The sequence below is a fragment of the Tamandua tetradactyla genome, chromosome 18, assembly GCF_023851605.1.
Source record: "Tamandua tetradactyla isolate mTamTet1 chromosome 18, mTamTet1.pri, whole genome shotgun sequence".
NCBI classification, from domain to species: Eukaryota; Metazoa; Chordata; class Mammalia; order Pilosa; family Myrmecophagidae; genus Tamandua; species Tamandua tetradactyla.
This window is the reverse complement of record NC_135344.1, coordinates 31,800,368-31,823,785: the sequence shown is the minus strand read 5'-3', so window position 1 is coordinate 31,823,785 and position 23,418 is coordinate 31,800,368. Positions and strand designations below refer to the sequence as shown.

At 36.2% G+C, this 23,418-nt stretch overlaps 1 protein-coding gene across 2 annotated transcripts in view; it reads left to right on the top strand.

The window, feature by feature from the left end:
- The window catches only part of ME2 (malic enzyme 2), a 120,117-nt gene that overhangs the window by 47,739 nt on the left and 48,960 nt on the right, over positions 1–23,418 (top strand). For both annotated transcript variants that reach the window (XM_077135453.1, XM_077135452.1), the window contains exon 2: positions 4,224–4,343. In XM_077135453.1, coding sequence (XP_076991568.1) covers positions 4,236–4,343 — 108 coding nt within the window. In that variant the 5' untranslated portion in view covers positions 4,224–4,235. The remainder of the gene's footprint in view (positions 1–4,223; positions 4,344–23,418) is intronic.

The window sequence follows — 23,418 nt, the reverse complement described above, 5'->3', positions numbered from 1 at the left end:
AAGTTGAAAAAAAGATGGAGGAAGAACCTATAGATTTTTAAAAGACTTGAGACACTATCAGTCAGTCACAGTCTGCTGACTTTATTTGATCCTAATTTGGAAAAGCTGTTAATGTGACATTTATGAAACAACTGGAAATGTGAGCACTAGATATTTATATTAGGGTGTTCTGGTTATGTTTGTTTTTAGTTCCTTATCTTTTATTGCTACATGTATTTAGAGATGAAATATCTTAGATTGGCTTCTAAACTGTGTGTGTGTATGTGCTTGTGTGTTGGTGGAGTGGATAATGGCAAAGATGAAACCGAATTGGCCATGAATTGATAATTGTGTAAGGTAAGTGGTAATTTGGGGTTAATACACTGTTCTGTAATTTTAAAACAGCAGCTTTATTGAGATAGAATTCATATACTACAAATTATACCATTTCAAAGTGAACAGTTCATTGGTTTGTAGTATATTTAAAGTTGTGTGATCATGACCACTATGTAACTTCAGAATGCTTTCATCACCTCAAAAGAAACCCTGTACATATTAGCAGCTAGTCTTAATTCTCCCTCTTCCCTAGCTACAGGCAACCACCAATCTACTTTCTGCCTCCATTGATTTGTCTGTTCTAGACATTTTAAATAAATGTAAGCATACATTGTGTGGTGTTCTGTTCCTGGCTTCTTTCACATAGGGTAGTGTTTTCAAGGTTCATCTGTGTTGTAGCAAGTATCAATACTTCATTCCATTTTATGACTGAATAACATTGAATTGTATGAATGTTTGTATGATTGTTTCTACTTTTGGCTATTATAGCTATGTTGCTCTTTATTTTTATCATTAAAGGTTTTGTGAGAACATAGGTTTTCAGTTCTCTGGGCATATATCTAATAGTAGAATTGCTAGATCATATGGTAATCTATGTCTAACATTTTGAGGAATTATCAGACTCTTTCACAAAACTGCACCACTTTGCAGTGCCACCAGAAAAGCATAAGGGTTCCAGTTTTTCCAAATCCTCTCCGACAGTTGTTTTTGTATGCTTTTTGTTGTTTTGTTTTTTGTCTTTTGGATGATAGTCATCCTAATGAGTTTGAAGCGGTATCCTCTTGTGGTTTTCAATTGCATTACCCTAATGAGTGATGATGTTGAACATCTTTTCATATGCCTATTGACCGTTTGTGTATCTTTAAAGAAATGTCTATTCAAATCTTTTATTCATTAACAGTGAGTATTTGTCTTTTTATTATTGGGTTGCAAGAGGTTTAAAAATATTCTGGATGCATGTCCCTTATCAGTGTATGATTTGCAAATATTTCATCCTATTCTGGGTTGTCTTTTCACTTTCTTTTTTATAGAGGCATGTAAGGGAGTAGGGGAATGGAAGTAATGGTTTGCTGCATTTAGTTTTTAGACTCAAACCTTCATTTTGTTGCTTTTTGTGCTTCTTTATGGAGGAAACCTTCTTGCCCCTCTCCCCACTTTTCTTACCTGATTAGTGAGTTTGGGAGAAGAGATTGAACCAGTCTGTGTGTTACCGACAAAGGCTGTGGTTTCTTTTGTCTGATGCTTTCAATAACCAACCCCTGAAACCCTGAGGTTTCAAAGAAAGTTTATTACTAGGCGCATAGTAGAAGAGCAGGTGGCCTAACAGGCCTAAAATCTGTCTCTCCGAGCTGCAGTAATTCTGATTGTTTTATTAGAGAAAAGATGGGTGGCGTTTAATATAATGAGCACAGTGGCCCTATATGATGTGATTCGAGGTGATCTGATTATTGAGCATCAGCAGATTAATTACATGCTTTGTCTCAGAATGTATGAAAGAAAATGTTGGATTGAGCTTTAGGTGACTCGTAGGTTGAAGTCTAGCTACTATGCATGTCCAGCAGGCCCGCTTTGGTTAGATCTAGCCTTGGTCATGAAGATAACTTTGGGCTTGGGGTGGTTTAGTTCTGGGCTGACCCAACACCCTTCATTAATAAACATTAGGGGCTGTCTTTAGTGACTACGAGACCCTAAAGTTGAAAAACTGAATAACTGGGTACAAATGAAGGTTAGTCACAAGGTTTTTACAATCACAGAGGCAGAAAATAAGGGCTATACAATCATTACCAGAAAGCAAGGTGGTTGGATCACAGTTTAGAGATTTCAGGAATTTCCCTCTGTCTACCAGAAAGCAAAAAGGAATAGCTACATAGTGATTCAGTAATCAAAATCATCCCTGAAATCCTGATTTTTCGGTTACATGTGCAAAAGAATTGTATGTATATTCTCTTCTTCTGGCTTCTCACCCCAGTAGTTCACCAGGCACTGGGGAAGTACTGTAGAGCTCATGATAACTACAGATATGAGCCCCATCTGCCAATACAGCTTCTCTTCAATAAGGAAACTGTTATTTTTTCAAATTGTATGACATTAAGAAGAAAATATATGTTTATGGACCTTCTAAAATCCCATTATTTAACTTGCCAATTTTATTTAGTTTAGATATTGTTCCATAGTAGTCAGCAGCCTACTCAGTATTTAAAATTTATTAAGATAATATATAAAAAGCAGCTATAGTAATCCATAATGGGAAGGTTGAAAGTAAGGACTGATTATATAACCAAGTGAGTGAACATGACTATCCATTTTTTAGTCCCACCTCCCCAATCTTTATTTTTTCATAATAAATGTTCCTTTAATAATTGTCTCAACTCTTTTATCAAATTTAGTGTTGATCAGCTGAACATTGAAACTCCTAAGGAAAAAAATACTAGAACAGGGGTTTAAAGCAAATTTGGACATTAAGATTTATCTTTATTATTAATGTTGAAAGTAAATTCAGTTATAGTTATGTAATGATGAGATTAATTAGCAACAGTTATTGAACATTGAATGTATTCTTATTAGATTAAGATTCCTATTATATGTTAAGGCTATTAAAGCATATTCTGCCAAATTCAAAGATATATGCCACTTTTTAGTTAGTAGAAAAATCTATGCATTTTCCTCCATTAGTCCTTAATAGCCTGTCTGGAACAAGAAAAAGTTTGAGGCTAGAGAAGAATACCTGTTCATGTTGATAAACGGTAAAACCTCATTCCTTATCATTTATCATTCCTAACTCAAAGTCATTCTTCCTGAGTTCCCCTCTTCTTAAATTAGATGGGATATAATTAATGAAAATCATATGATTTTGATCTTTTATGAGATTAAATTATGCATTAATTTAATGGTGTGGTTACAAATAAGATGAAACCAGGAAAATAGAAAGAATTGTCAACTCTTATATTTTGACTGAACATTAATGATTATCTCATTTGATCTTTGGATTTTAGTGATTTACAATGGTAGTGCATTAAATTTAGACATTGAATATAGTACATTAAAATTCTTGGTCTAGATTTTATGAAGATACAATTTTTATAATATGACTATGTGATTGTGAAAACCTTTTGTCTGATGCTCCTTTTATCCAGGATATGGATAGATGAATTAAAAAAATATGGATAAAAAAATAAATAATCAGAAGGTTAAGGGGAAAACTAAATTGGGTAGATTGAAATTCCATTAGTCAATTCTTTTTCTGGAATGATGCAGAGGTTCTAAAAATTGATCATTGTGATGAATACACAACTATGTGATAATATTGTGAGCCACTGATTTTATACCATGTGTGTACTGTATGCATGTGAAGATTTGTCAATAAAAATATATTTTTTAAATTCTTGTTCTTGATGAAGAATCTAGACAGCTTCTGAATGCATAATCTGGGCTTTTCATGTTACGTACTTTTCCACCTTCAAGATAAACTCTCACACTGCTTTCCTTGCTTTGCTATTTACTTGGTTTACCTTGTTTCTTGACCTCTCTAAACCTCAGTTTCTTACTCCTTCAAGTGGGAAAGAACAAATCCTGCCCCACTTGTGGGTTAGAAATAGTGTAAATGTTTAGCAGCGTACCTGGCATCAAGTTGTGGCCTGAGTAGGGGCGAGTAAAGAGCAGCAGTCAGGGATCCGGAGTATTGTCAAGAAAAGTGAGCCGTCTCTGCCTTTACCTTACTGCCCCCCACTATTGTGTTTTCCCTCTTTCTTACCATCCTCATTTCCCTGGTTACTCTTTTATAACCTTTACAATCAATGGAGACATAAATGTCTGTTGAAAAAGGTATTTATATGTGGAAATACAAGTTTTATAGTATAAGCTTATAAATGTATTTCTTATAATTGGTTTATATGCTTTGTTTTGCTCAGGTCCAAGAAAAGATGCTGTCCCGGCTAAGAGTGGTGGCCACTCCTTGCTCTTCGGCCTGCCGTCATTTGCACACGAAAGAGAAAGGCCGACCGCTTATGTTGAACCCAAGAACAAACAAGGTTAGTAACATTAATATTAATATACATCATCTCTCTTCCTGCTAAAAGTCTGATAATATTTTCCCCAAATAAGATAGGAAATTTTTGTGTTTTGCTGCAGTTCTGTCCTGCAATTCTCAGAGGTCTTAGCTTTTGCTGTATGAGCTCATCACTGTCCTCATGTGGTGAGTTTCAAGGCTGGTTTGTGCCTCCCAAGTTTCACCCTCACAACTCTCGTACCAGAAGAGGACTGACCTTAATTCCTAATTCTGGCTTCAAAAAACTGACCCCTACAGTGGGACCCTGGCCAGGACTTTTGGCCAGATGAAGGCCATTTAGATTTCCTCAGTTCAGATGAGGTACTCTGGGCCAAAGAGGCCCTGGGAAGGTGGGGTCAAATTGTGAAATGAAATTTTACCTCAAGTCCAAACTCTTCTGAAGTCCACCCCACCTCTGTCCAACTTTTGGATTGCTGGGCACATTGCTGGGCACGCGGATGATTTTTCCTGTTAATCAGGTTTAAAGAAGAGAGGCCTGTGAACTTTTTTATTACCGTCTGTGGGGCAGAAGTGATGAGCTTAAGGTCCAGTCATGACTTCCTTTCTCATCTAAGCTGGGTTCACTGGGCAGGTCTCTCTCTCTTTTTTAGTGACAGTGTTATATAGTAAGTAACCAATTCGGGAAAGAGATTTCTTAGATGAAGCTTGCAAGCTTCATACAGTAGGCTAGTTGCCGATGTGTGAAATTTACCTTTTGGGAAATATGCATTCAGATTAAGGTATGACTTATTGTAAAACAAGTCAGCAATCAAAATGTGCCAGTCCCATTTGTTTACTAATATTGGGGAAAATAATTAATCAATAGTATGGTAAATATGGATGATGTTTCAGGCATACAACAGGGAATTTGACCAAGGGCTCATACAGAATATTCCATCTTTGTATTCTTAGTACCTGGCACTAGAATAAGAATTCAAGCAAGCAGTGGAGAATTAAATGAAACTTATAATATCCTCTCTTGTTTTGGGCTCACCTGCTCAAAAATCTTACTTGTTATTCAAGATGCAACTCTCATACAAAATCCAGTTTTCCGGTAGAGCCTTTTCACACCACTGTCCACTAGAGTAATTGCTCCTTTTTTCTGAATCCTTGTAGCAGTTACTTTCTTGACCATCTATCAGGTAATCAGTGTATGTCTTTTCATATCTTTAGCTCCTATTGGAAACATTTATACTAGTTAGGTTTTCATGAATTCCTATCTTTTTGACTCTATTTTGGGTTCCTTTTGGGCAAGGATCATTCAGATGTTTCTTCATGTATTTTATAGTGCCATACATAAGTAGACATATGATAAATATGTTGTTTTTATTATTTTTGAATCGTTATAGAAATTATTTAAATTCTACACTGGAGACTTAAGGTTTAGAAGACATTTATAAAGCATATTAAATGGTAAATGAATTTTGAGGAGGAGGATAGTCTGAAACGCACTGTGGTGCGTCTATAAAGAAAATAAAATCAAATACTCTGACTGTCTGAAATCTTGGATACTGGCCACAGGGTTACCTCATTAAAGGATCACTTCTGTTAAGCACATCTAAGCATCAGGAAGAGTTTTGTGTTGTTTTTGTTTAAGAAAGAACATAAACCAGTGATTTCCACTTTCTGGGACATGGACTTCTTGGGGACTTAGTGAGTTAAGAAATCATATTTGCATTTCAAACATTGTAGACAAATTATTTTTTAGATATTTATAAATATTGTTTTTAAGACTATGTTGCTGCTATAATTAATAAAATAGTAACTAAAAGCAGTACTGAATTCTTAGTTTTTTTTAAAGTTTATCTGTAACCACTCTCTCCTAAAGTTATGTCAGCTCTGTACAAAGTCTATGAAACTTTTTGAAATTAAAAAAAAAAAGTCCTTATTTTTTTAAAGGGTTGGACGTTATTATGCTAGGTTATGAACAGGAGCTTAGGTGCTATTTTTTTTTCTTTTGTAAAGAAGTTGTGAGTTTACAGAACAATCATGCGTAAAGTACATGATTCCCATATCCTTTTATTAACACCTTGCATTGGTGTGCAACATTTGTTATAATTAATGATAGCACATTTTTATAACTGTACCATTTAAGTTAGGGTTCGTTGTGTAGTGTAGTTCCATGAAGTCTTTAAAAAACTTTTATTCTTTTTCCATATACAAAACCTAACATTTCCACTTTTAACCCTATCCAGATATATATTTCAGTGCTGCTGTTTATTATGTTCACAATATTGTGCTATCATCACGGCCATCCATTACCAAAACATTTTCATTGTTCCAAATAGGAACCCTGTACATTTGAAGCCTTATTTCCTGTCCTAGTTTGCTAGCTGCCAGAAAGCAGTATACCAGAAACGAAATGGCTTTTAAAAGAGGAATTTAGTAAGTTGCTAGTTTATAGTTCTAAGGCCAAGAAAATGTCCCAATTAAACAAGTCTATAGAAATGTCCAATCACAGGCATCCAGGGGAAGATACCTTGATTCAAGAAGGCCGATGAAGTTCAGGGTCTCTCTCTTACGTGAGAAGGCACATGGTGAACACAGTGAGGGCTTCTCTCTCAGCTGGAAGGGCACATGGCGAACATGGTATCATCTGCTAGCTTTTTCTCCTGGCTTCCTGCTTCATGAAGCTCCCCGGGAGGCGTTTTCCTTCTTCATCTCCAAAGGTCGCTGGCTTGTGGAGTCTCTACTTCATGGTGCTGCAGCATTCTCTGCTCTCTTCAAATCTCTTATTTTCCAAAATGTTTCCTCTTTTATAGGACTTTAGAAACTAATCAAGACCCACCTGAATGGGTAGAGACGTGTTGTCACCTAATCCAGTTTAATAACCACTCTCGATTATATCACATCTCCAGGGAGATGATCTAATTACAGTTTCAAACATACAGTGCTGAATAGGGATTAGAAGAAACAGCTGCCTTTACAAAATGGGATTAGGATTAAAACATGGCTTTTCTAGGGGATATACATCCTTTCAAACCAGCACACTTCCCATTCCCTATCACCACCCTGTCCCGTGGTAGCCTATATTTTGGATTCTGACTCTGAATTTATTCTAATTGTTTCAAATTACTGAGATCATAAAATATCTGTCCTTCTGTGTCTGGTTTATTCCACTCAACATAATGTCTTCAAGGTTCTTCCATGCTGTTGCCTGTATCAAGATGTGCTTCCTTTTTACAGTTGAATAATGTTCCATTGCATGTATATACCACATTTGTGTGTGCATTCATTGGTGGATAGACATTTGGATTGTTTCCATCTTTCAGCAATTGTGAATAATGTCACTATGAACATCTGTGCAAATATCTGGTCAAGTCCCTGCTTTCAATTCTTTTGGGTAAAACACTAGAAGTGAGATTGCGGGTCATATGAAAGTTCTACTCTTTGCTTTCTGAGGAACCACCAGACTCCCACAGCAACTGCATTGGGTGCTTATTTGAGCTCTGCCATTAACTATCCATGAAACTATAGCAAATCATTTAACATTTCTAGGCCTCAGTTTTCTCACTTAAATAATGTAGCTAATAGCACTTTAAACCATGTAAAGACTATAAAAGTATAAGATTGGAGTTGTCCTTCCCTCTTCTCTTGACTCATTTTTCTGATCATGTTTAAAGCTCAGCTCTGTATCCTTTCCTCTAGCAAGTTTTCCCTGGCCCCCACCCTCCCTGTTACCCCCCTTATACTGGGTGAGTTAATCTTCCTTGATATTTTCTTAGCATTCTTGTGCTTATCTCTATCATTAGAATTTGTCATATTCTCTTGGAATTACTTAACTTCTCCATGATCGCATGACTTCTTGTGGACAAGGACCAGATCTTCTTTACCCTCAGCACCTTAGCATAGTTGGCACACACGGATCCCAGTAGATAATGAATAGATGAATTGATGGTTGGGCAAAGGATCTAATAGAAAAACAAACCCTAAAATAGTTGATGCTGCTGGTCTGGCAAATAATTAAACAGGGGTTTTGTTTCCAGGAAAGAACTTTGGATTTAATAGGAGTGTTATCTCCTCTTGTGAAGAAGATAAAAAAAATAACCCTCTCTACAACTCTTTTACCAGTGCACTGACTAGATCAGAACATTTTTTTGTTTGTTTTTCTTGAACCCATTTCATCTTACCAAAGTCTTAGCTAATTGGGTTATATGGTAATACTCCTTTTTAAAAATATGAATAGATTTAAATTATATATAAAAAGATTTTAACTCATACCTATCTTATTTCTATTTTAATTATATATTAAGCATTATAAGACGTAGTTCCTATACCAAAGGAGTATAGGAACTCTATGCTATTTAGAATATCCAATGTGAATAATTGTGAATTTTTAATGAACAAATGTTGTCATGTACTTTTTCAGCACAACTTAATCTCAATTAACACATTTTCAGAAATCTAAGCAATCATTTGAATATTCTGGACTAATTTGTGTTAATGAGTCAGGAGTTGGCTAAGTAGTCCCTGTTTTAGTTTGTTAAAACTGCTGGAATGCAATATACAAGAAACAGAATGGCTTTTAAAAAGGGAATTTATTAACTTGCAAGTTTACAGTTCTAAGGCTGTGAAAATATCCAAACTAAGGCATCCAGAGAAACATACCTTAACTCCAAAGAAAGGGGCCAATTAAGTTTGGGGTTTTTCTTCTCAGACCTCTTCTAGCTTTCTCTCCCAGCTTCTTGTTTCATGAGGCACCCCCTGGGGCATTTTCCTTCTTGATCTCTAAAGGTCTCTGGCTGTGTGGGCTCTCTTGGTTCTTTCCAAAATGGGTTCTTTCTTAAAGGGCTCCAGTAACCAACCCCACCTTGAATGGGTAGAGAAACATCTCTATTACCACCCACAGTTGAGTGGGTCACATCTCCTTGGAAACAGTAAAAAATACCCTACCCAGCAATATTGAGTGACCATTAAAGAGCATGGCTTTTCTGAGGTACACAACAGTTTGAAACGAGCACAGTGCCTATCCATGTTCAGGATAAGGGAATGCATTATTTAAATGGACTCTTATTTCCTTAATCATTTGCCTTTTAATCCCTCTGCTTCTCATCACAAACCCAAATCAGTATTAAAGTATCTCAAATGTTGTTTTAAGCTTCAGATTATTTCTGTTAATCTCACAGGATATGTGTTTTATATGAGCTTTTAATGTCTTTAAGATTTATTTTTTTAAGTCCTTTAATTGAAAAAATAAACTGATAAACTAGATCTCCTCAAAATTAAACACTTTCTTGCATCAAAGGACTTTCTCAGGAAAGTAAAAAGGCACCCTACGTAATAGAAGACAATATCTGGAAACCGTGTATCAGATAAGGGTTTAGTATTCAGACTATGTAAAGAGATTCTTCAACTCAACAACAAAAAGTCAAACAACCCAATTAAAAACTGGGCAGAAGACATGAACAGACACTTCTCAGAAGAGAAAATACAAAATGGCTGAAAGGCACATGGCTAAAAGGCACACTCAACTTCATTGGCTATTAAGGAAATGCAAATCAAATCCACAATGAGATATCATCTGACACTCACTAGAATGCCCATTATCAAAAAAAAAAAAACAGAAAATGACAAGTGCTGGAGAAGATGTGAAAAAAGAGGCACACTTATCCACTGTTGGTGGGAATGTAATGGTACAACCACTCTGGAAGGCAGTTAGGTGGTTCCTCACGAAGTGAAATAGAGAATTGCCATATGATCCCGTAATCTCTTTACTATGTATATATATCCAGAGGAACTGAAGGTATTGATATAAACGGACATTTGCACATTGATGTTTATAGCAGCATTATTTATGATTGCCAAGAGATGGTAAAAGCCCAAATGTCTGTCAGCAGACAAGTGGCTAAACAAGCTGTGGTATATACATTCGATGGAATACTTCACAGCTGCAAGACAGAATAAAGTCATGAAGCATTAACAACGAGGATGAAGCCTTGAGTGAAATTAGTCAGAAACAAAAGGGCAAATACTTTATGGTCTCACTAATATGAACTAATGTTAATGAGTGAATGTTAATGAGTGAACCTTGAGAATTAAAGTTAAGAACACAGATTATCAGAAGATAGAAACAGGGTAGAAATTGGGCATTTGGTCCTGAAGGAATACAGATTGTGCAACATGATTAATTGTAAAAGTTCAGAAATGGATAACAATACTACTTGATGGTAGCACAAAATGTAAGTACACTGAAAGAAGCTGAATTTGAATATGATGGTTGAGAGAGAAGGGCTGGGGGCACATATGAAATGTGAGGAAAGATAGGAGGATAAAGACTGAGATGGCGTAATTTAGGAATGCCTAGAGTGGACATGATGGGTGTTAAATATACAAATATAAAAACGTTTTTGCATGGGGAACAAAGGAATGTCAACATTGCAAGGGCTTGAAAATAGTATACAAGAAAAGATACTATCAATGCAAGCTAGGTTCTGTGGTCAACAGTAGCATTGAAATATGCTTCTGCTCAATGTCAGAAACTAAATGTCAATAAGCGGGGGCAAGGGGGAGGGGTATGGATCCTATTCGGAAGAAAAGGTAATGTCTTTATATAGATTGTAGTGGCCAAGGCATGTCTATTCACTTAGGTTGGATTGTATGATGTACAAATAAAATCGGTTAAAAATGAACAGAGAAACAAGTTCTAGAGAAAATGTGGAGAAAGAGATATACCTATTCACTTTTGGTAGGAAGCTGAGAGGTGCAGCCCCACATGGAGGGCAGTGTGGTGGTTCCGCAGGAGACTATGGGTGGGGTTGCCATATGATCCTGCAACCCCACTGCTAGATATATACCTGGAGGAACGGAGAGTGGGAACATGAATGGACATTTTCACACTGATGTTTATATAAGCAATGTTCATCATTCACAATGGATGGAGGTGGCCTAAAGGTACAACAACTGAGGAATGGAAGGGGGAACTGTGGTGTGTCCATAGAAGGGACTATTGAGCATCTGCAAGAAGGAATGAGAAAGAGGCACACTTATTCACTGTTGGTGGGAATGTCAAATGGTGCAACCGCTGTGGAAGGCAGTTTGGCGGTTCCTCAGAAAGCTGAATATAGAATTGCCATATGACCCAGCAATACCACTGCTAGGTATCTACTCAGAGGACTTAAGGGCAAAGACACAAATGGACACTTGCACACCAATGTTTATAGCAGCATTATTTACAATTGCAAGGAGATGGAAACAGCCAAAATGTCCATCAACAGACAGGTGGCTAAACAAACTGTGGTATATATATATATGATGGAATATTATGCAGCTTTAAGACAGGATAAACTTATGAAGTATGTAACAACATGGATGGACCTAGAAAACATTATGCTGAGTGAGACTAGCCAAAAACTAAAGGACAAATACTGTATGGTCTCACTGATATGAACTGGCATTAGTGAATAAACTTGGAATGTGTTGTTGGTAACAGAGACAACAGGAGATAGAAATAGGGTAAGATATTGGGTAATTGGAGCTGAAGGGATACAGACTGTGCAACAGGACTGGATACAAAAACTCAGAAATGGACAGCACAGTACTACCTAACTGTAATATAATTATGTTAAAACACTGAATGAAGCTGCATGTGAGAATGATAGAGGGAGGAGGGCTGGAGACATAAATGAAATCAGAAAGAAAGATAGATGTTAAAGATCGAGATGGTATAATCTAGGAATGCCTAGAGTGTATAATAGTAGTGGGATGTACAATGTACAAATTTTAAAAATGTTTTTGCATGAGGAAGAACAAAGGAATGTCATTGCAAGGTGCTGGAAATAGATAGTAATTAATATTTTAAAATTTCACCTTATGTGTGAGACTAAAGCAAAAAAAAAAAAGAAGAAGGAATGAAGTTGTGAAGCATACAACTAGGTGAATGAACCTTAAGGATAGTATGTTGAGAGAAATAGCAGCATTCTAGTTTGCTAGCTGCTGGAATGCAATATACCAGAAACAGAATGGCTTTTAAAAAGGGGAATTAAAAAAGTTGCTAGTTTACAGTTCTAAGGCCAAGAAAATGTCCCATTTAAAACAAGTCTATAGAAATGTCTAATTTAAGGCATCCAGGGAAAGATACCTTGGTTCAAAAGGGCCAGTGAAGTTCAATGTTTCTTTCTCCGCTGCAAGGGCATGTGGCGAACATGGTGGCATCTGTTGATTTTCTCATGGCTCTACAAAAGGGACTCCCTCCAAAATGTTTCCTCTTTTAAAGGATTCCAGTAAGCAACTCCACCTTCAATGGGTGGAGACACACCTCCATGGAAATCATCTAATCAAAAGTTACACCCACAATTGGGTGGGTCACATCTCCATGGAAAAAATCAAAATGCTCCGACCTAGCAATATTGAATGAGAATTAAAGGACCTGGCTTTTCTGGGGCCCACCACAGATTCAAACCAGCACAGGTAGAAACAAAAAGGCAAATATTATCATGCCTCACTTATGGACTAACTAGAATATACAAACACAGAGAATTGAAGTGGAGAGCATGGGTTATTAGGCCGGGGCTTATTTCAAAGGGTCCTAGATTGTAAGCTCTTACAGCAGTCACATATATTCAGGAGTTGTAACTGATATTTCTAAATTCTGAGATACTGAACTATTGTATATAACCTGGTGGTTCCCTGAAACTTCTGGTAATTATGTGACACCTGAGACTCAGAGTTAGAGCACTGAAGCTATGAAAGTCAGTATTACCTCATTCAGCAACTGTTAAAAAAAGCTGAAAAAGTGATCAGACTTCATCTAGAGATATGAATGAAGCTGATGTGGAAAGGACTAAGGTAAATCAGAATACTGGGTAAAGGATGATATGGCCCATATTTTAAAATTTGAACCTCTGTGTGAGATCAAACGGAGAGATGTTTAGTTGGTGCAAAATTTATATTTTGGGTAGCACATTGTCTGATTTAACTTGTAAGGGCATTTTAGTTGAACACCATAATACATGGAATCTTGGATAGGGCGTGAGATCTTGTAGGTTTGTATAGGTCAGTGTGATGCCCAGATATATCCCAGAGTAATTTGGGCAGGGAATAAAGAAGGATTTGCAAAGTCCCTTGGGGGGTTGGGGAGATAAGAAGAAATATTTAATTTACCCTGTCTGGGGAATTCCTGATATTCTTGCAAACAGTGGGGACAACCAATTCAATAGGCTGAGACTTCAATGTTGGAGCTCACTTATATATGAACCTTATTCCTGCAAACATTAGGTTAAACCTACTGATAACCATGCCTAAGAGTCACCCCAGAATACCTCTTTTGTTACCTAGATGTAGCCTCTCTCTAAGCCATCTTGGCAGGTGAACTTACTGCTCTCCCCCGCTACGTTGGACGTGACTGCCAGGGGTATAAATCTCCCTAGCAGTGTGGGACAGGACTACCGGGATGAGCCAGGGTTCGACATCATCAAAATGATAAAGCTTTCTTGACCAAAAGTGGGAAGAGAGAAATGAGACAAAACATAGTCGCAGTGGCTGAGAGATTTCAGAGTCAGGAGCTTATCCTGGAGGTGATTCTTAAGTAGTATATAGATATCTCTTTTTAGTTTATGGTATATTGGAGCAGCTAGAGGGAAGTACCTAAAACTGTTGAACTGTATTCTAGTAGCCTTGATTCTTGAAGAAGACTGATAATTATATAGCTTTTACAATGTGACTGTGTGACTGTGGGGGGAAAAAGTGCTTTGATGTATAAGTACCAATAAATAAATACTTAAGTGCATCATAGTAGGGATGAAGAAATATGTAGTAAATTAATTGGATATCATTTTCAGGGCAGATTTAAAGCTTTTAGAGGTTATTATAACTGACATTTTGTTTTACCTTTATTAATATTTACCTAGGACAGTGATTCTTAAATAGATAATCTGAATACTGTGCAGATGGAATTTAATATGATTACAAATATAAAACGATAGCAATTGCTTGGTTACAAGATGAGCTAACTCTGAACTATATATATATATAGTTAGTCTCCCACTCCCAACTTTTCTCCAATGCTTCCTTTACGTTAGCTGCTTTAAAAAGAGAAAAATCAGCATTTTTATTGATGAAGCAGTGTGGGTGTCAGAGGTATAGGAGTCCATCTGAAATTTAAAAAATGGAGCACTACTGCTATTAACCAGAACTTTTAAAAGCCCTCCTGCCGTCTATATTTTCTGGTTTCTTTGTTTTCCCGTAATATTAGTGAACATCTCTTTTAAGCTAAATATTTTTTTCAAGGTGCAAGATTATAAAGCAATATTACTATAGACTCTAATTCATTTCAGCCGATTTATATCCTAAGGGCCTCCAATTAGGATGATGAAACCACAGATTGCTCAAACTAAGAGAGCTAAATAAAGAGTACTTGCCTATGCAATAATTAACTTAAGTGGAGAAAGAGTAGTGAATAAGAGAATTAATGACCCCTTTACTTTGAGGATTAAGAAATTAAAGCCCTAGGAGGGCCCAAGCTTTGTATCTGGAGTTCTGGTTTTCTAATTCTCAGTTCTATGAGGACTTTTTCTTATTTTTAATTTTATCTTCCTCAGATGATAATAGATAATAGATGTATAATAGATAAACTAATTCAAATTTTTCTCTTGATTCTTATTATTTACACAAATAATACCCTAGCTCGTAAAAGAGAAAAGTCACTCCTGCTTCTACCATCCAACTATATCTTCTGGTTTTGTTTTGTCAAAACTCCATTTTGTTGTTGTATTGTAGATACAGTTTAATATGTTATTTTACCACCAGGAAAAGTATATTGTAAATTTCCTTGATGCTTCGTAAGCTTTATAATATGTGGCTGTGTATTAGTTTAGAACATAGGTTTGGAATCACAAAGACAGGTAGGAGTTCCAGGCTGATCTCTGACTGACTGTATAATCTTGGGTGTAGATGTAGCCTCTTTGGATCCCAATTTTCTCATTTGTGGGTTACTGTAGAGAAAATAAATGGAAACATAAAGATTAAAGTTCTATATAAGTGTGAGTTGTTCCCTGTAAGTTATGTTTTATAATTTAGTTAGCCATGACCTAATTGTTGAATACTGTTTGCAATTTTTACAGTATACCATTATTCATAAGTCATGTTATCAGTTTTAAAAATAAGTACTTGGTAACTTCCTAAACTCTGATATTCTAACTGTACTTTGTGGGAAAGGAATAAAAGGGGCATTTTTCTGCCCAGCATGTTTACCTTCAAGAGTCTAGTTTAGATATTTTTTATCAATATTGGCTTATGTGGAGTATCAGAATGTGGCTAAAGGAAAATAACTCACAAGCTCTTTTCAGACTAGCTTAAGGACCTAAACCTCTACTGTGTAAATTAGAACGGCATTGCTTACTGGGGCATAGATGCGGGAAAATGCAGACTTGTGGTGGGAGAAATGGAATAGGGATTTGGAGAAAATAGAAGAAGGGTAGGTTTGAGGAAGATTGCCCATTAAAGAACTAATCAAGACATTTAAAAATATGTTTTTAATGACATTAAAAAATATTTTTTTAATGACAGATTGTCACACACATACAGTCCATACATGGTGTACAAGCAGTGGCTCACAGTTTTATCATATAGTTGTGTATTCAACACCATGATCCTTTTTAGAACATTCGCATCACTGCAGAAAAAGAAATAAAAAGAAAAATCTCGTACATCCCATACCCTTTACCCCTCCCTCTCATTGACCACTAGTATTTCACTCTACCCAATTTATTTTATCTCTTATCCCCCTATTATTTACTTTTTATCCATGTTTTTTTTTACTCATCTGTCCATACCCTGGATAAAAGGAGCTTCAGACACAAGGTTTTCACAATCACACAGTCACATAGCTAAAGTTATATCATTATACAGTTGCCTTCAAAGATCAAAGCTACTGGAACACAGCTCAGTAGTTTCAGATACTTCCCTCCAGCCACTCCAATACACTGTTAACTAAAAAGATGTATCTTTATAATGCATAAGAACCTCTCAACCCTGTTTGAAGTCTCTCAGTTACTGAAACTTTATTTTACCTCGTTTCTGTCTTCCCTCTTTTGGTCAAGAAGGCCGTCTCCATTCCACGATGCCAGATCCCACCTCATCGCAGGAGACCTGTCCTTTTCCATGGAGATTTACACTCCTGGGAGTCATGCCCATATAGGGGGGTGGGCAGTGAGTTCACCTGCTAAGTTGGCTTAGAAAGAGAGAGGCCACATCTGAACATTTCTGGGGGTGACTCTCAGGCATAATTATAAGTAGGCTGAGCTTGTCCTCTGCAGGAATAAGTTTCATCAGCGTGACCCCCAAGACTGAGGGCTCAACCTATTTATTTGGTTGCTCCCACTGCTTGTGAGAATATCAGGGGTTTTCCAAATGGGGAAGTTGGATATTTCCTCCTTTCTCCCCAGTTCCCCATGGGGAGTTTACAGATGACTTCTTCATTCATTGCCCAAATTACTTTGGGATATGTTGGGGCATCACACTAACCTATATAAACCTACAAGATCTCATGCCCTATTCAGGATTCCATGAACTTATGGTGTTCAACTAAACTGCCTATACAAGTTAAATTAGGTAATGTGCTACCCAAAATATAAATTTTGTACAAATTTGTATAAATTTCCCTTTGGGCTCACACAGAAGTTGAAGTTTTAAAATATGGGCCATATCATCATTTACCCTGTATTCTGAGCTACCATAATACTGTCCAGATCAGCTTCATTCAGATCTCTAGTTGAAGTCTGATCTGTTTTTCAACTTTTTAAAGCTCCTGTATGGGATGATGCTGACTCTCATAGCTTCAGTGCTCTAACTCTGAGTCTCAGGTGTCACATAAATATCCAAAGTTTCTGGGAACGACCAGGTTATATATAGATGACTAGGTAATATACAAACAGTTCAGTATCTCCGAATTTAGAAATAACAGTTGCAACTCCTGAATATTTGTGACTGCTCTAAGAACTTACCATCTAGGACCCTTTAAATAGGCCCCAACCTGATAACCCTTGCTCTTGACTTCAGTTCACCAAGTTTTTATATTATAGTTAGTCCATATGAGTGAAGCATGATAATATTTATCTTTTTGTTTCTGACATTTCATTCAACATACAGTCCTTAAAGTTCATTCTACCTAGTTGCATGCCTCACAAAAGACAACTTTTTAAACTGATGTCTTCACAGGCTTATTTTACTTAGTAACACCAGGCTAGCAGATTCAAGAATATAATCATGCACTAACATAAATAACAATTGGATAAAATTATTTCTTTGATAAGCATTTTCTCTTCTAGCCTGAATTCTAAATACAGCATTTTGAGTGTCACTTAAATCTAAATAGTAGACAGATACTAGAATCTTGATTAGCCATCTTTTAAGTTTGGAAATAAGAATTGATAAAGCACTTTTAAATGAACTGCATTTAAAACTGTATAGTTCATTTAAACATAAGTTTTAGCTTTCTCTATTCAATTTATTCCCACTTAATCTTGATTATTTCATTCTTTCTGTTTGCTTTTCTTTTTCTCACAGTTTCTTAAGGTAGTAGGTTAGGTTATGATTTGACATTTTCTACTTTTTAATGTCAGTGTTGAAAGTATAATTTTCTCTCTATGCCTTGCTTTCACTGTATCCCATAAGTTTTGAGAATCAAGTTTGAGACTGAAGTTTGAGAGAAGACTTAAAATTATGAAATCTTTTATTTGTGAGTTTTCCAAATTTCATTCTGTTACTGATTAACAGAATTAAATTGTTGTTTAATTTCCAAATTATTTGTGAATTTTCCAAATTTCATTCTGTTACTGATTTCTAATCTCATTGTGCTGTGGTTGTGAAACATACTGTGGATATCTTATTGAGACTTAGTTTACGGCCTAACATAGGATCAATTCTGGGGAATGTTCCATGTGCACTTGAGAAGAATGTGTATTCTACCATTGTTGGTGCCATTTATTGTGTGTTAAATAGTTATTTTCTAGAGTACTATCCCCTTATCCTTTCTTTTGCTATGTTTTTTAGTAATTTTCTTAGTGGTTGCCCTGAGAATCATATCTTAATTTATAACACTCTAGTCAGATGAATACCAACTTGATTTCAACAGTATACAAAAACTGCTCCTATGTGAATAGTTTGATCTTTTCCCATTTTGTTTTTATAGTCATACAAATTACATCTTTATACTTTGTGTGCCCATCAGTGTAGATTTCTCTGTATTGTTTTATGCAGTTTTCTTTTAAATCAGATAGAAAAAAGACATACAAACAAAAAAAACTGTATTTTCTTTTATATTTACATCTATTATTACCTTTATTGGCACTCTTTCTTTATCTGGATTTGTGTTACTGTCTAGTGCTTTTTAATTTCTTATAGAACAGTTCTAAACTAACAATGAATTCTCTCTGGTTTTGTTATTTGGGGATGTCTTAATTTCTCTTTTGTTTTGGAGGGATAGTTTTTATGGCTATAGAAATTCTTGATTGATATTTTTTTCTTTCAGTACATAGAATATGTCATCCCACTATCTGTGGCCCCTATGACTTCTAATAAAAAATTAGCACTTAATCTTTCGGAAGATTTCTTCAAATCCTCTCTTTTTTTTTTTTTTTTTTTTGTCTCCTGTCTTTCTGGGACCCCCATATGCATATATTTATACATTTCATGATGTCCTATAGGTCTCTAAGGCTCCATCCATATTCTTTCATTCATCTTTTTTGTTTCTTAGACTGGAATCTCACTTGACCTATCTTTAAATTAGCTGATTCTTTTGCCTGCTCACATCTGCTATTGAGCCCTTCTAGTTAACTTTTCATTTCCATTATTTTACTTTTCAGTTCCAGAATGTCTGTTGATTCTTTTTTCTATAATTTATACCTCTTTATTGATATTCTCCAGTTGGTGAAACTGCATTCTCATACTTTCCTTTGGTTCTTTGGGCATGGTATCCTTTAGTTCTTTGACCATATTTAAAATAGGTGATTTAAGTTCTTTGTCTATTAATCTCAATGTTTGGGCTTTCTGCAGGACAGTTTTTATTGAACTGCCTTTTTTCCTGTATTTGGGCCAGACTTTCTTAATTTTTTGCATGTCTCATAATTTTTTTGTGGAAAACAGACATTTTTAGTAATATAAGTGGCAGCTCTGGAAATCATATTCTCCCCTTTCCCAGGGTTTGTTGTTGTTACTGCTGTTGTTGTTGTTTGTTTAGTGATTTTTCTGAACCAATTATTTAATATCTGTTTTTATGTTGTGTATGGCTACTGGTACCTCTCCTCAATTATCTTAGTGGCCAGCTAATGATAAAATGGTAATTTCCTTAAATACCTGGAACCAGTAAGTCTCCTTTAATTGCCATAAGGCTCTGTATGCATGTGGGGGCACATTAGAACACTCTTGTGGGCACAAAGTCTTTACTTTCTGCTTGTGCAGAGCCTGCAGGTTAGCCAGAGTTGAGAACTTAGAACTTGCTTTCTAGCGTTCTGAAAAAGTTGATTCTGATAATTTTTGCTAGCATTCTATTTGCTTTTTAGGAGGAGAGGATTTTCAGAAGTCCTTATTCCACCATTTTTGCTGACATTACCTGGACCAAAAAAAACCCACAGCTGAATACCAGAAATTTTTATGATGCAGATTAATTTTTTCTTTACTTTGGTATCACTTATTTCTGCCCTCAGTCATTCTGACGGTTTTCTAGGAGGATGGCCTCTGTAATCCATTTGGTTTATGTTCTTCCAAACCGTATTCTGTTGATTTTATTTGTAAGGTATCCAGTTGTTTTTTTTTATTTTTTAGCATTTTTAAATTGTGAACTATATACAAAAGAATAAATTTCAAAGTACATTTTAGCAAGCAGTTATAGAACATATTTCAAAGTTTGGTATGGGCTGTAGTTCCACAATCTCAGGTTTTTCCTTCTAGCTGCTTTAAGACACTGGAGACTAAAAAGAAATATCAATATAATGATTCAGTAGTCATATTCATTTGATGAACCCTAACTTCTCTGTTACAGCTTCTCCTTCTCCTTTGATCTTTCTCCCAATCTTTAGGGGTTGTGCTGGTTTTTTTCTATGTGCCCTAGAAAAGCCACGTTTTAATCCTCATCTATTTTGTGGGAGCAGGGGTTTCTTCTAATCCCTCTTCAGCACCATAGGTTGGAATTTTGATTAGATTATCTCCACAGAGATGTGACTCCATCAATTGTGGGTATTAAATTTGATTAGATAGAGACATGTGTCCACCCATTCTATGTGGGTCTTGATTAAGTTACTGGAATCCTATAAAAGAGAAGACATTTTGGAGAGAGTTTCTTTTGGAGAAAAAGAAGAGAGCTGTAGAACCACAGAAGGACGAAAGAACCACAGAGTCCACCAGCCAGTGACCTTTGGAGATGAAGAAGAAAAACACCTCCTGTGGAGCTTCATGAAGCAAGAGGCCTGGAGAAAAAGTTAACAGATACTGCCATGTTTGCCTTGTGCCTTTCCAGCTGAGAGAAATGCTGAATGTCAACAGCCTTCTTGAACTAAGGTATCTTTTCCTGGATGCCTTAGATTGGGCATTTCTATATCCTTGCTCTTAACTGGGATATTTTCACAGCTTTAGGACTGTAAACTTGTAACTTGTTAAATTCCCCTTTTTAGAAACCTTTCTGTTCCTGGTATGTTGCATTCTTGCAGCTAGCAAACTAGAACAGGAGTATTTGGGCTATGCCCATTCAACCTTTTTCATGTTGAAACGGGGAGGTGACAGTATAGAACAGGGTGATGGAATTAGTTGATGTTCTTAGAGAGGCTGGCCTCTTTGGGTTTCAGGGATTATCTGGCCTAGGAACCATCTGGAAGTTACAGGTTTCTAGACAGTAAACTTAGTGTGTGGAACTTTTGTGGAATTTCAGGGTCATAGGTGTTCTTTAGCCGTTAACATGAATAATGTTGACTGGGTGTTGGCAAACCACTGCAATTAGAAATATCTAGCTTAACCTTGCATAAGAGTAGTGTTTGTAAGCTGCCAGACTGCAATATACTGAGTTGGAATGACTTTCATAAAGGGAATTTAATAAGTTACAAGTTTACAGTTCAAAGCCTGTAAAAATGTCCAAACTAAGGCATCCAAGAAAAGATACCTTAATTCAAGGAAGGCTGATGTGTCTAGAACACCTCTGTCAGCTGGAAAGTCTTGTGGCTGGCATCTGTTGGTCCCTTGCTCCTGGGCTCTGTTGCTTTCAGCCTCTCTTCCTGTGGGGGTTCCTCACTTTGCTTCTCCAGGGCTGGCTTTCATCACTTGGCTTCCCTTGGCTCTCTCAGGTTCTGGCTTGCTTAATCTCTGATGGCAGTGTCTGTTGGGCTCCAAGCATCTCCAAACAACTGTATATGTTCTCCAAGTGTCAGCACCTGTTTCTGCTCTGCTTTGAAGTCTCTGTCAGCTCTGAGGCTTCTATCATTTCTGAAGTTTATCCAAAATGTTTCCCCTTTTAAAGACTCTGGGAAATTAATCAAGAACCACCTGGAATGAGTGGAGTCACATTTCCATCTAATCAAAAGGTCACACTCACAATTGGGTGTGTCACATCTCTGTAGATATAATCTGATCAAAAGTTTCAGCAGTACAATGTTGAATTAAGATTAAAAGAAATGGCTGCCCCCCAACAAGACTGAGTCAGGATTAAAAATGGTTTTTCTGAGGCACACAGTACTTTCAAACTGGCACAAGTAGACTCCAGAATAGCTTCTCAACTCTGTTTGAACTTTCTTAGCCACTGATACCATATTTTGTTACATTTCTTTTCCCCCTTTTAGTCTTGAAGGCATTGTCAATCTCATGGCATTTGAGCCAGATTCAGCCCTGGGAGTCATTTTTTATCAGGGAGACTTTCACACTTGAATGTCATGTTCTTTATAGGGAGAGGGTAATGATTTTCCTTTCAGAGTTGGACTTTGAGAGATGGAAGCCACTTCTGAGCAACAAAAGATATTCTCTGAAAGTAATTCTTAAGCATAATTATAGTTAGGCTTTGCTTCTCTGCTATGAAATAAGTTTCATAGAAGCAAGCCTCAAGATCAAGGGGTTTGCCTATTAACTTGAGTCCTTTGAGGAAAGGATTTTACCAAAACTTTTAAATTATCTGCCTGTAGTTTATGTTTTGTGGTTTTTCTAAACATAAATGGGTTAACAGTGAGAGGTTTTTGATTTGCAACTTGGTTTTAGTTTCCTTTCTTTAACTGCATGTCTTGGAGATCTTCCTACTACATTTTTTATTAAAATATTGTTTGTTTGTTTGTTTTGCATGGTATTCCATGGTATGTATGTACCATATGTCCCTTAACTACTCTATAACTAATGGACTTTTAGTTAGTTGTAATAGCCAGAGAAACTGGAAAAAATGCTACAGCTAATCTCTTTGTGTATGCCTCTTTTAAAAAATCACTTCATTGTTTAAAAATTTCCATTTTAACCACTTTCAAATGTACAATTAAGTGATAATAATTGCATTGACAATATTGTGCTACCCTGACCAATATCAGTTTTCCCAGCTTTCTCATCATCTCAATCAGAAACTAGGTATGCTTTAAACAATAACTTCCCCTTTCCACCCACCCCTCCATCCCACCCACTAACCCCTGTAACCCACATCTATGATTTGTCTTTGGGAATTTGCTTATTCTAGGTATTTTATGAGATGATAAGATGTTTTTCTTTTTGTGTCTGGCTTATTTAGTCAACATGAATCTTTTTTTTTTTTCCAGAACAATGAGATTTAAACAATTTTTTAAATGTAAATTGTGGGTTTACAGAGTAATCATGCGTAAAATACAGGATTCCCCCACATCTGTCCACCGCCAACACTTACATTGGTGAAGAATATTTATTACAATTGATGATAGCACTTTTTTTTGTAATTCTACTGTTTTTAATAGTAGTTTACATTTGTTACAGGTGATGAAAGATTATTAGAATACTACAGTTAACTATTGTCTGTAGTTTACACAGGGCTATTTTCCCCATATTCCCAACTCTAGTCTTATATATTTTTTCATATATGTCTTTATTTTATTGTTTATCTGCCAGCATGAATCCTGAAGGTTCATCCATGTAATAGT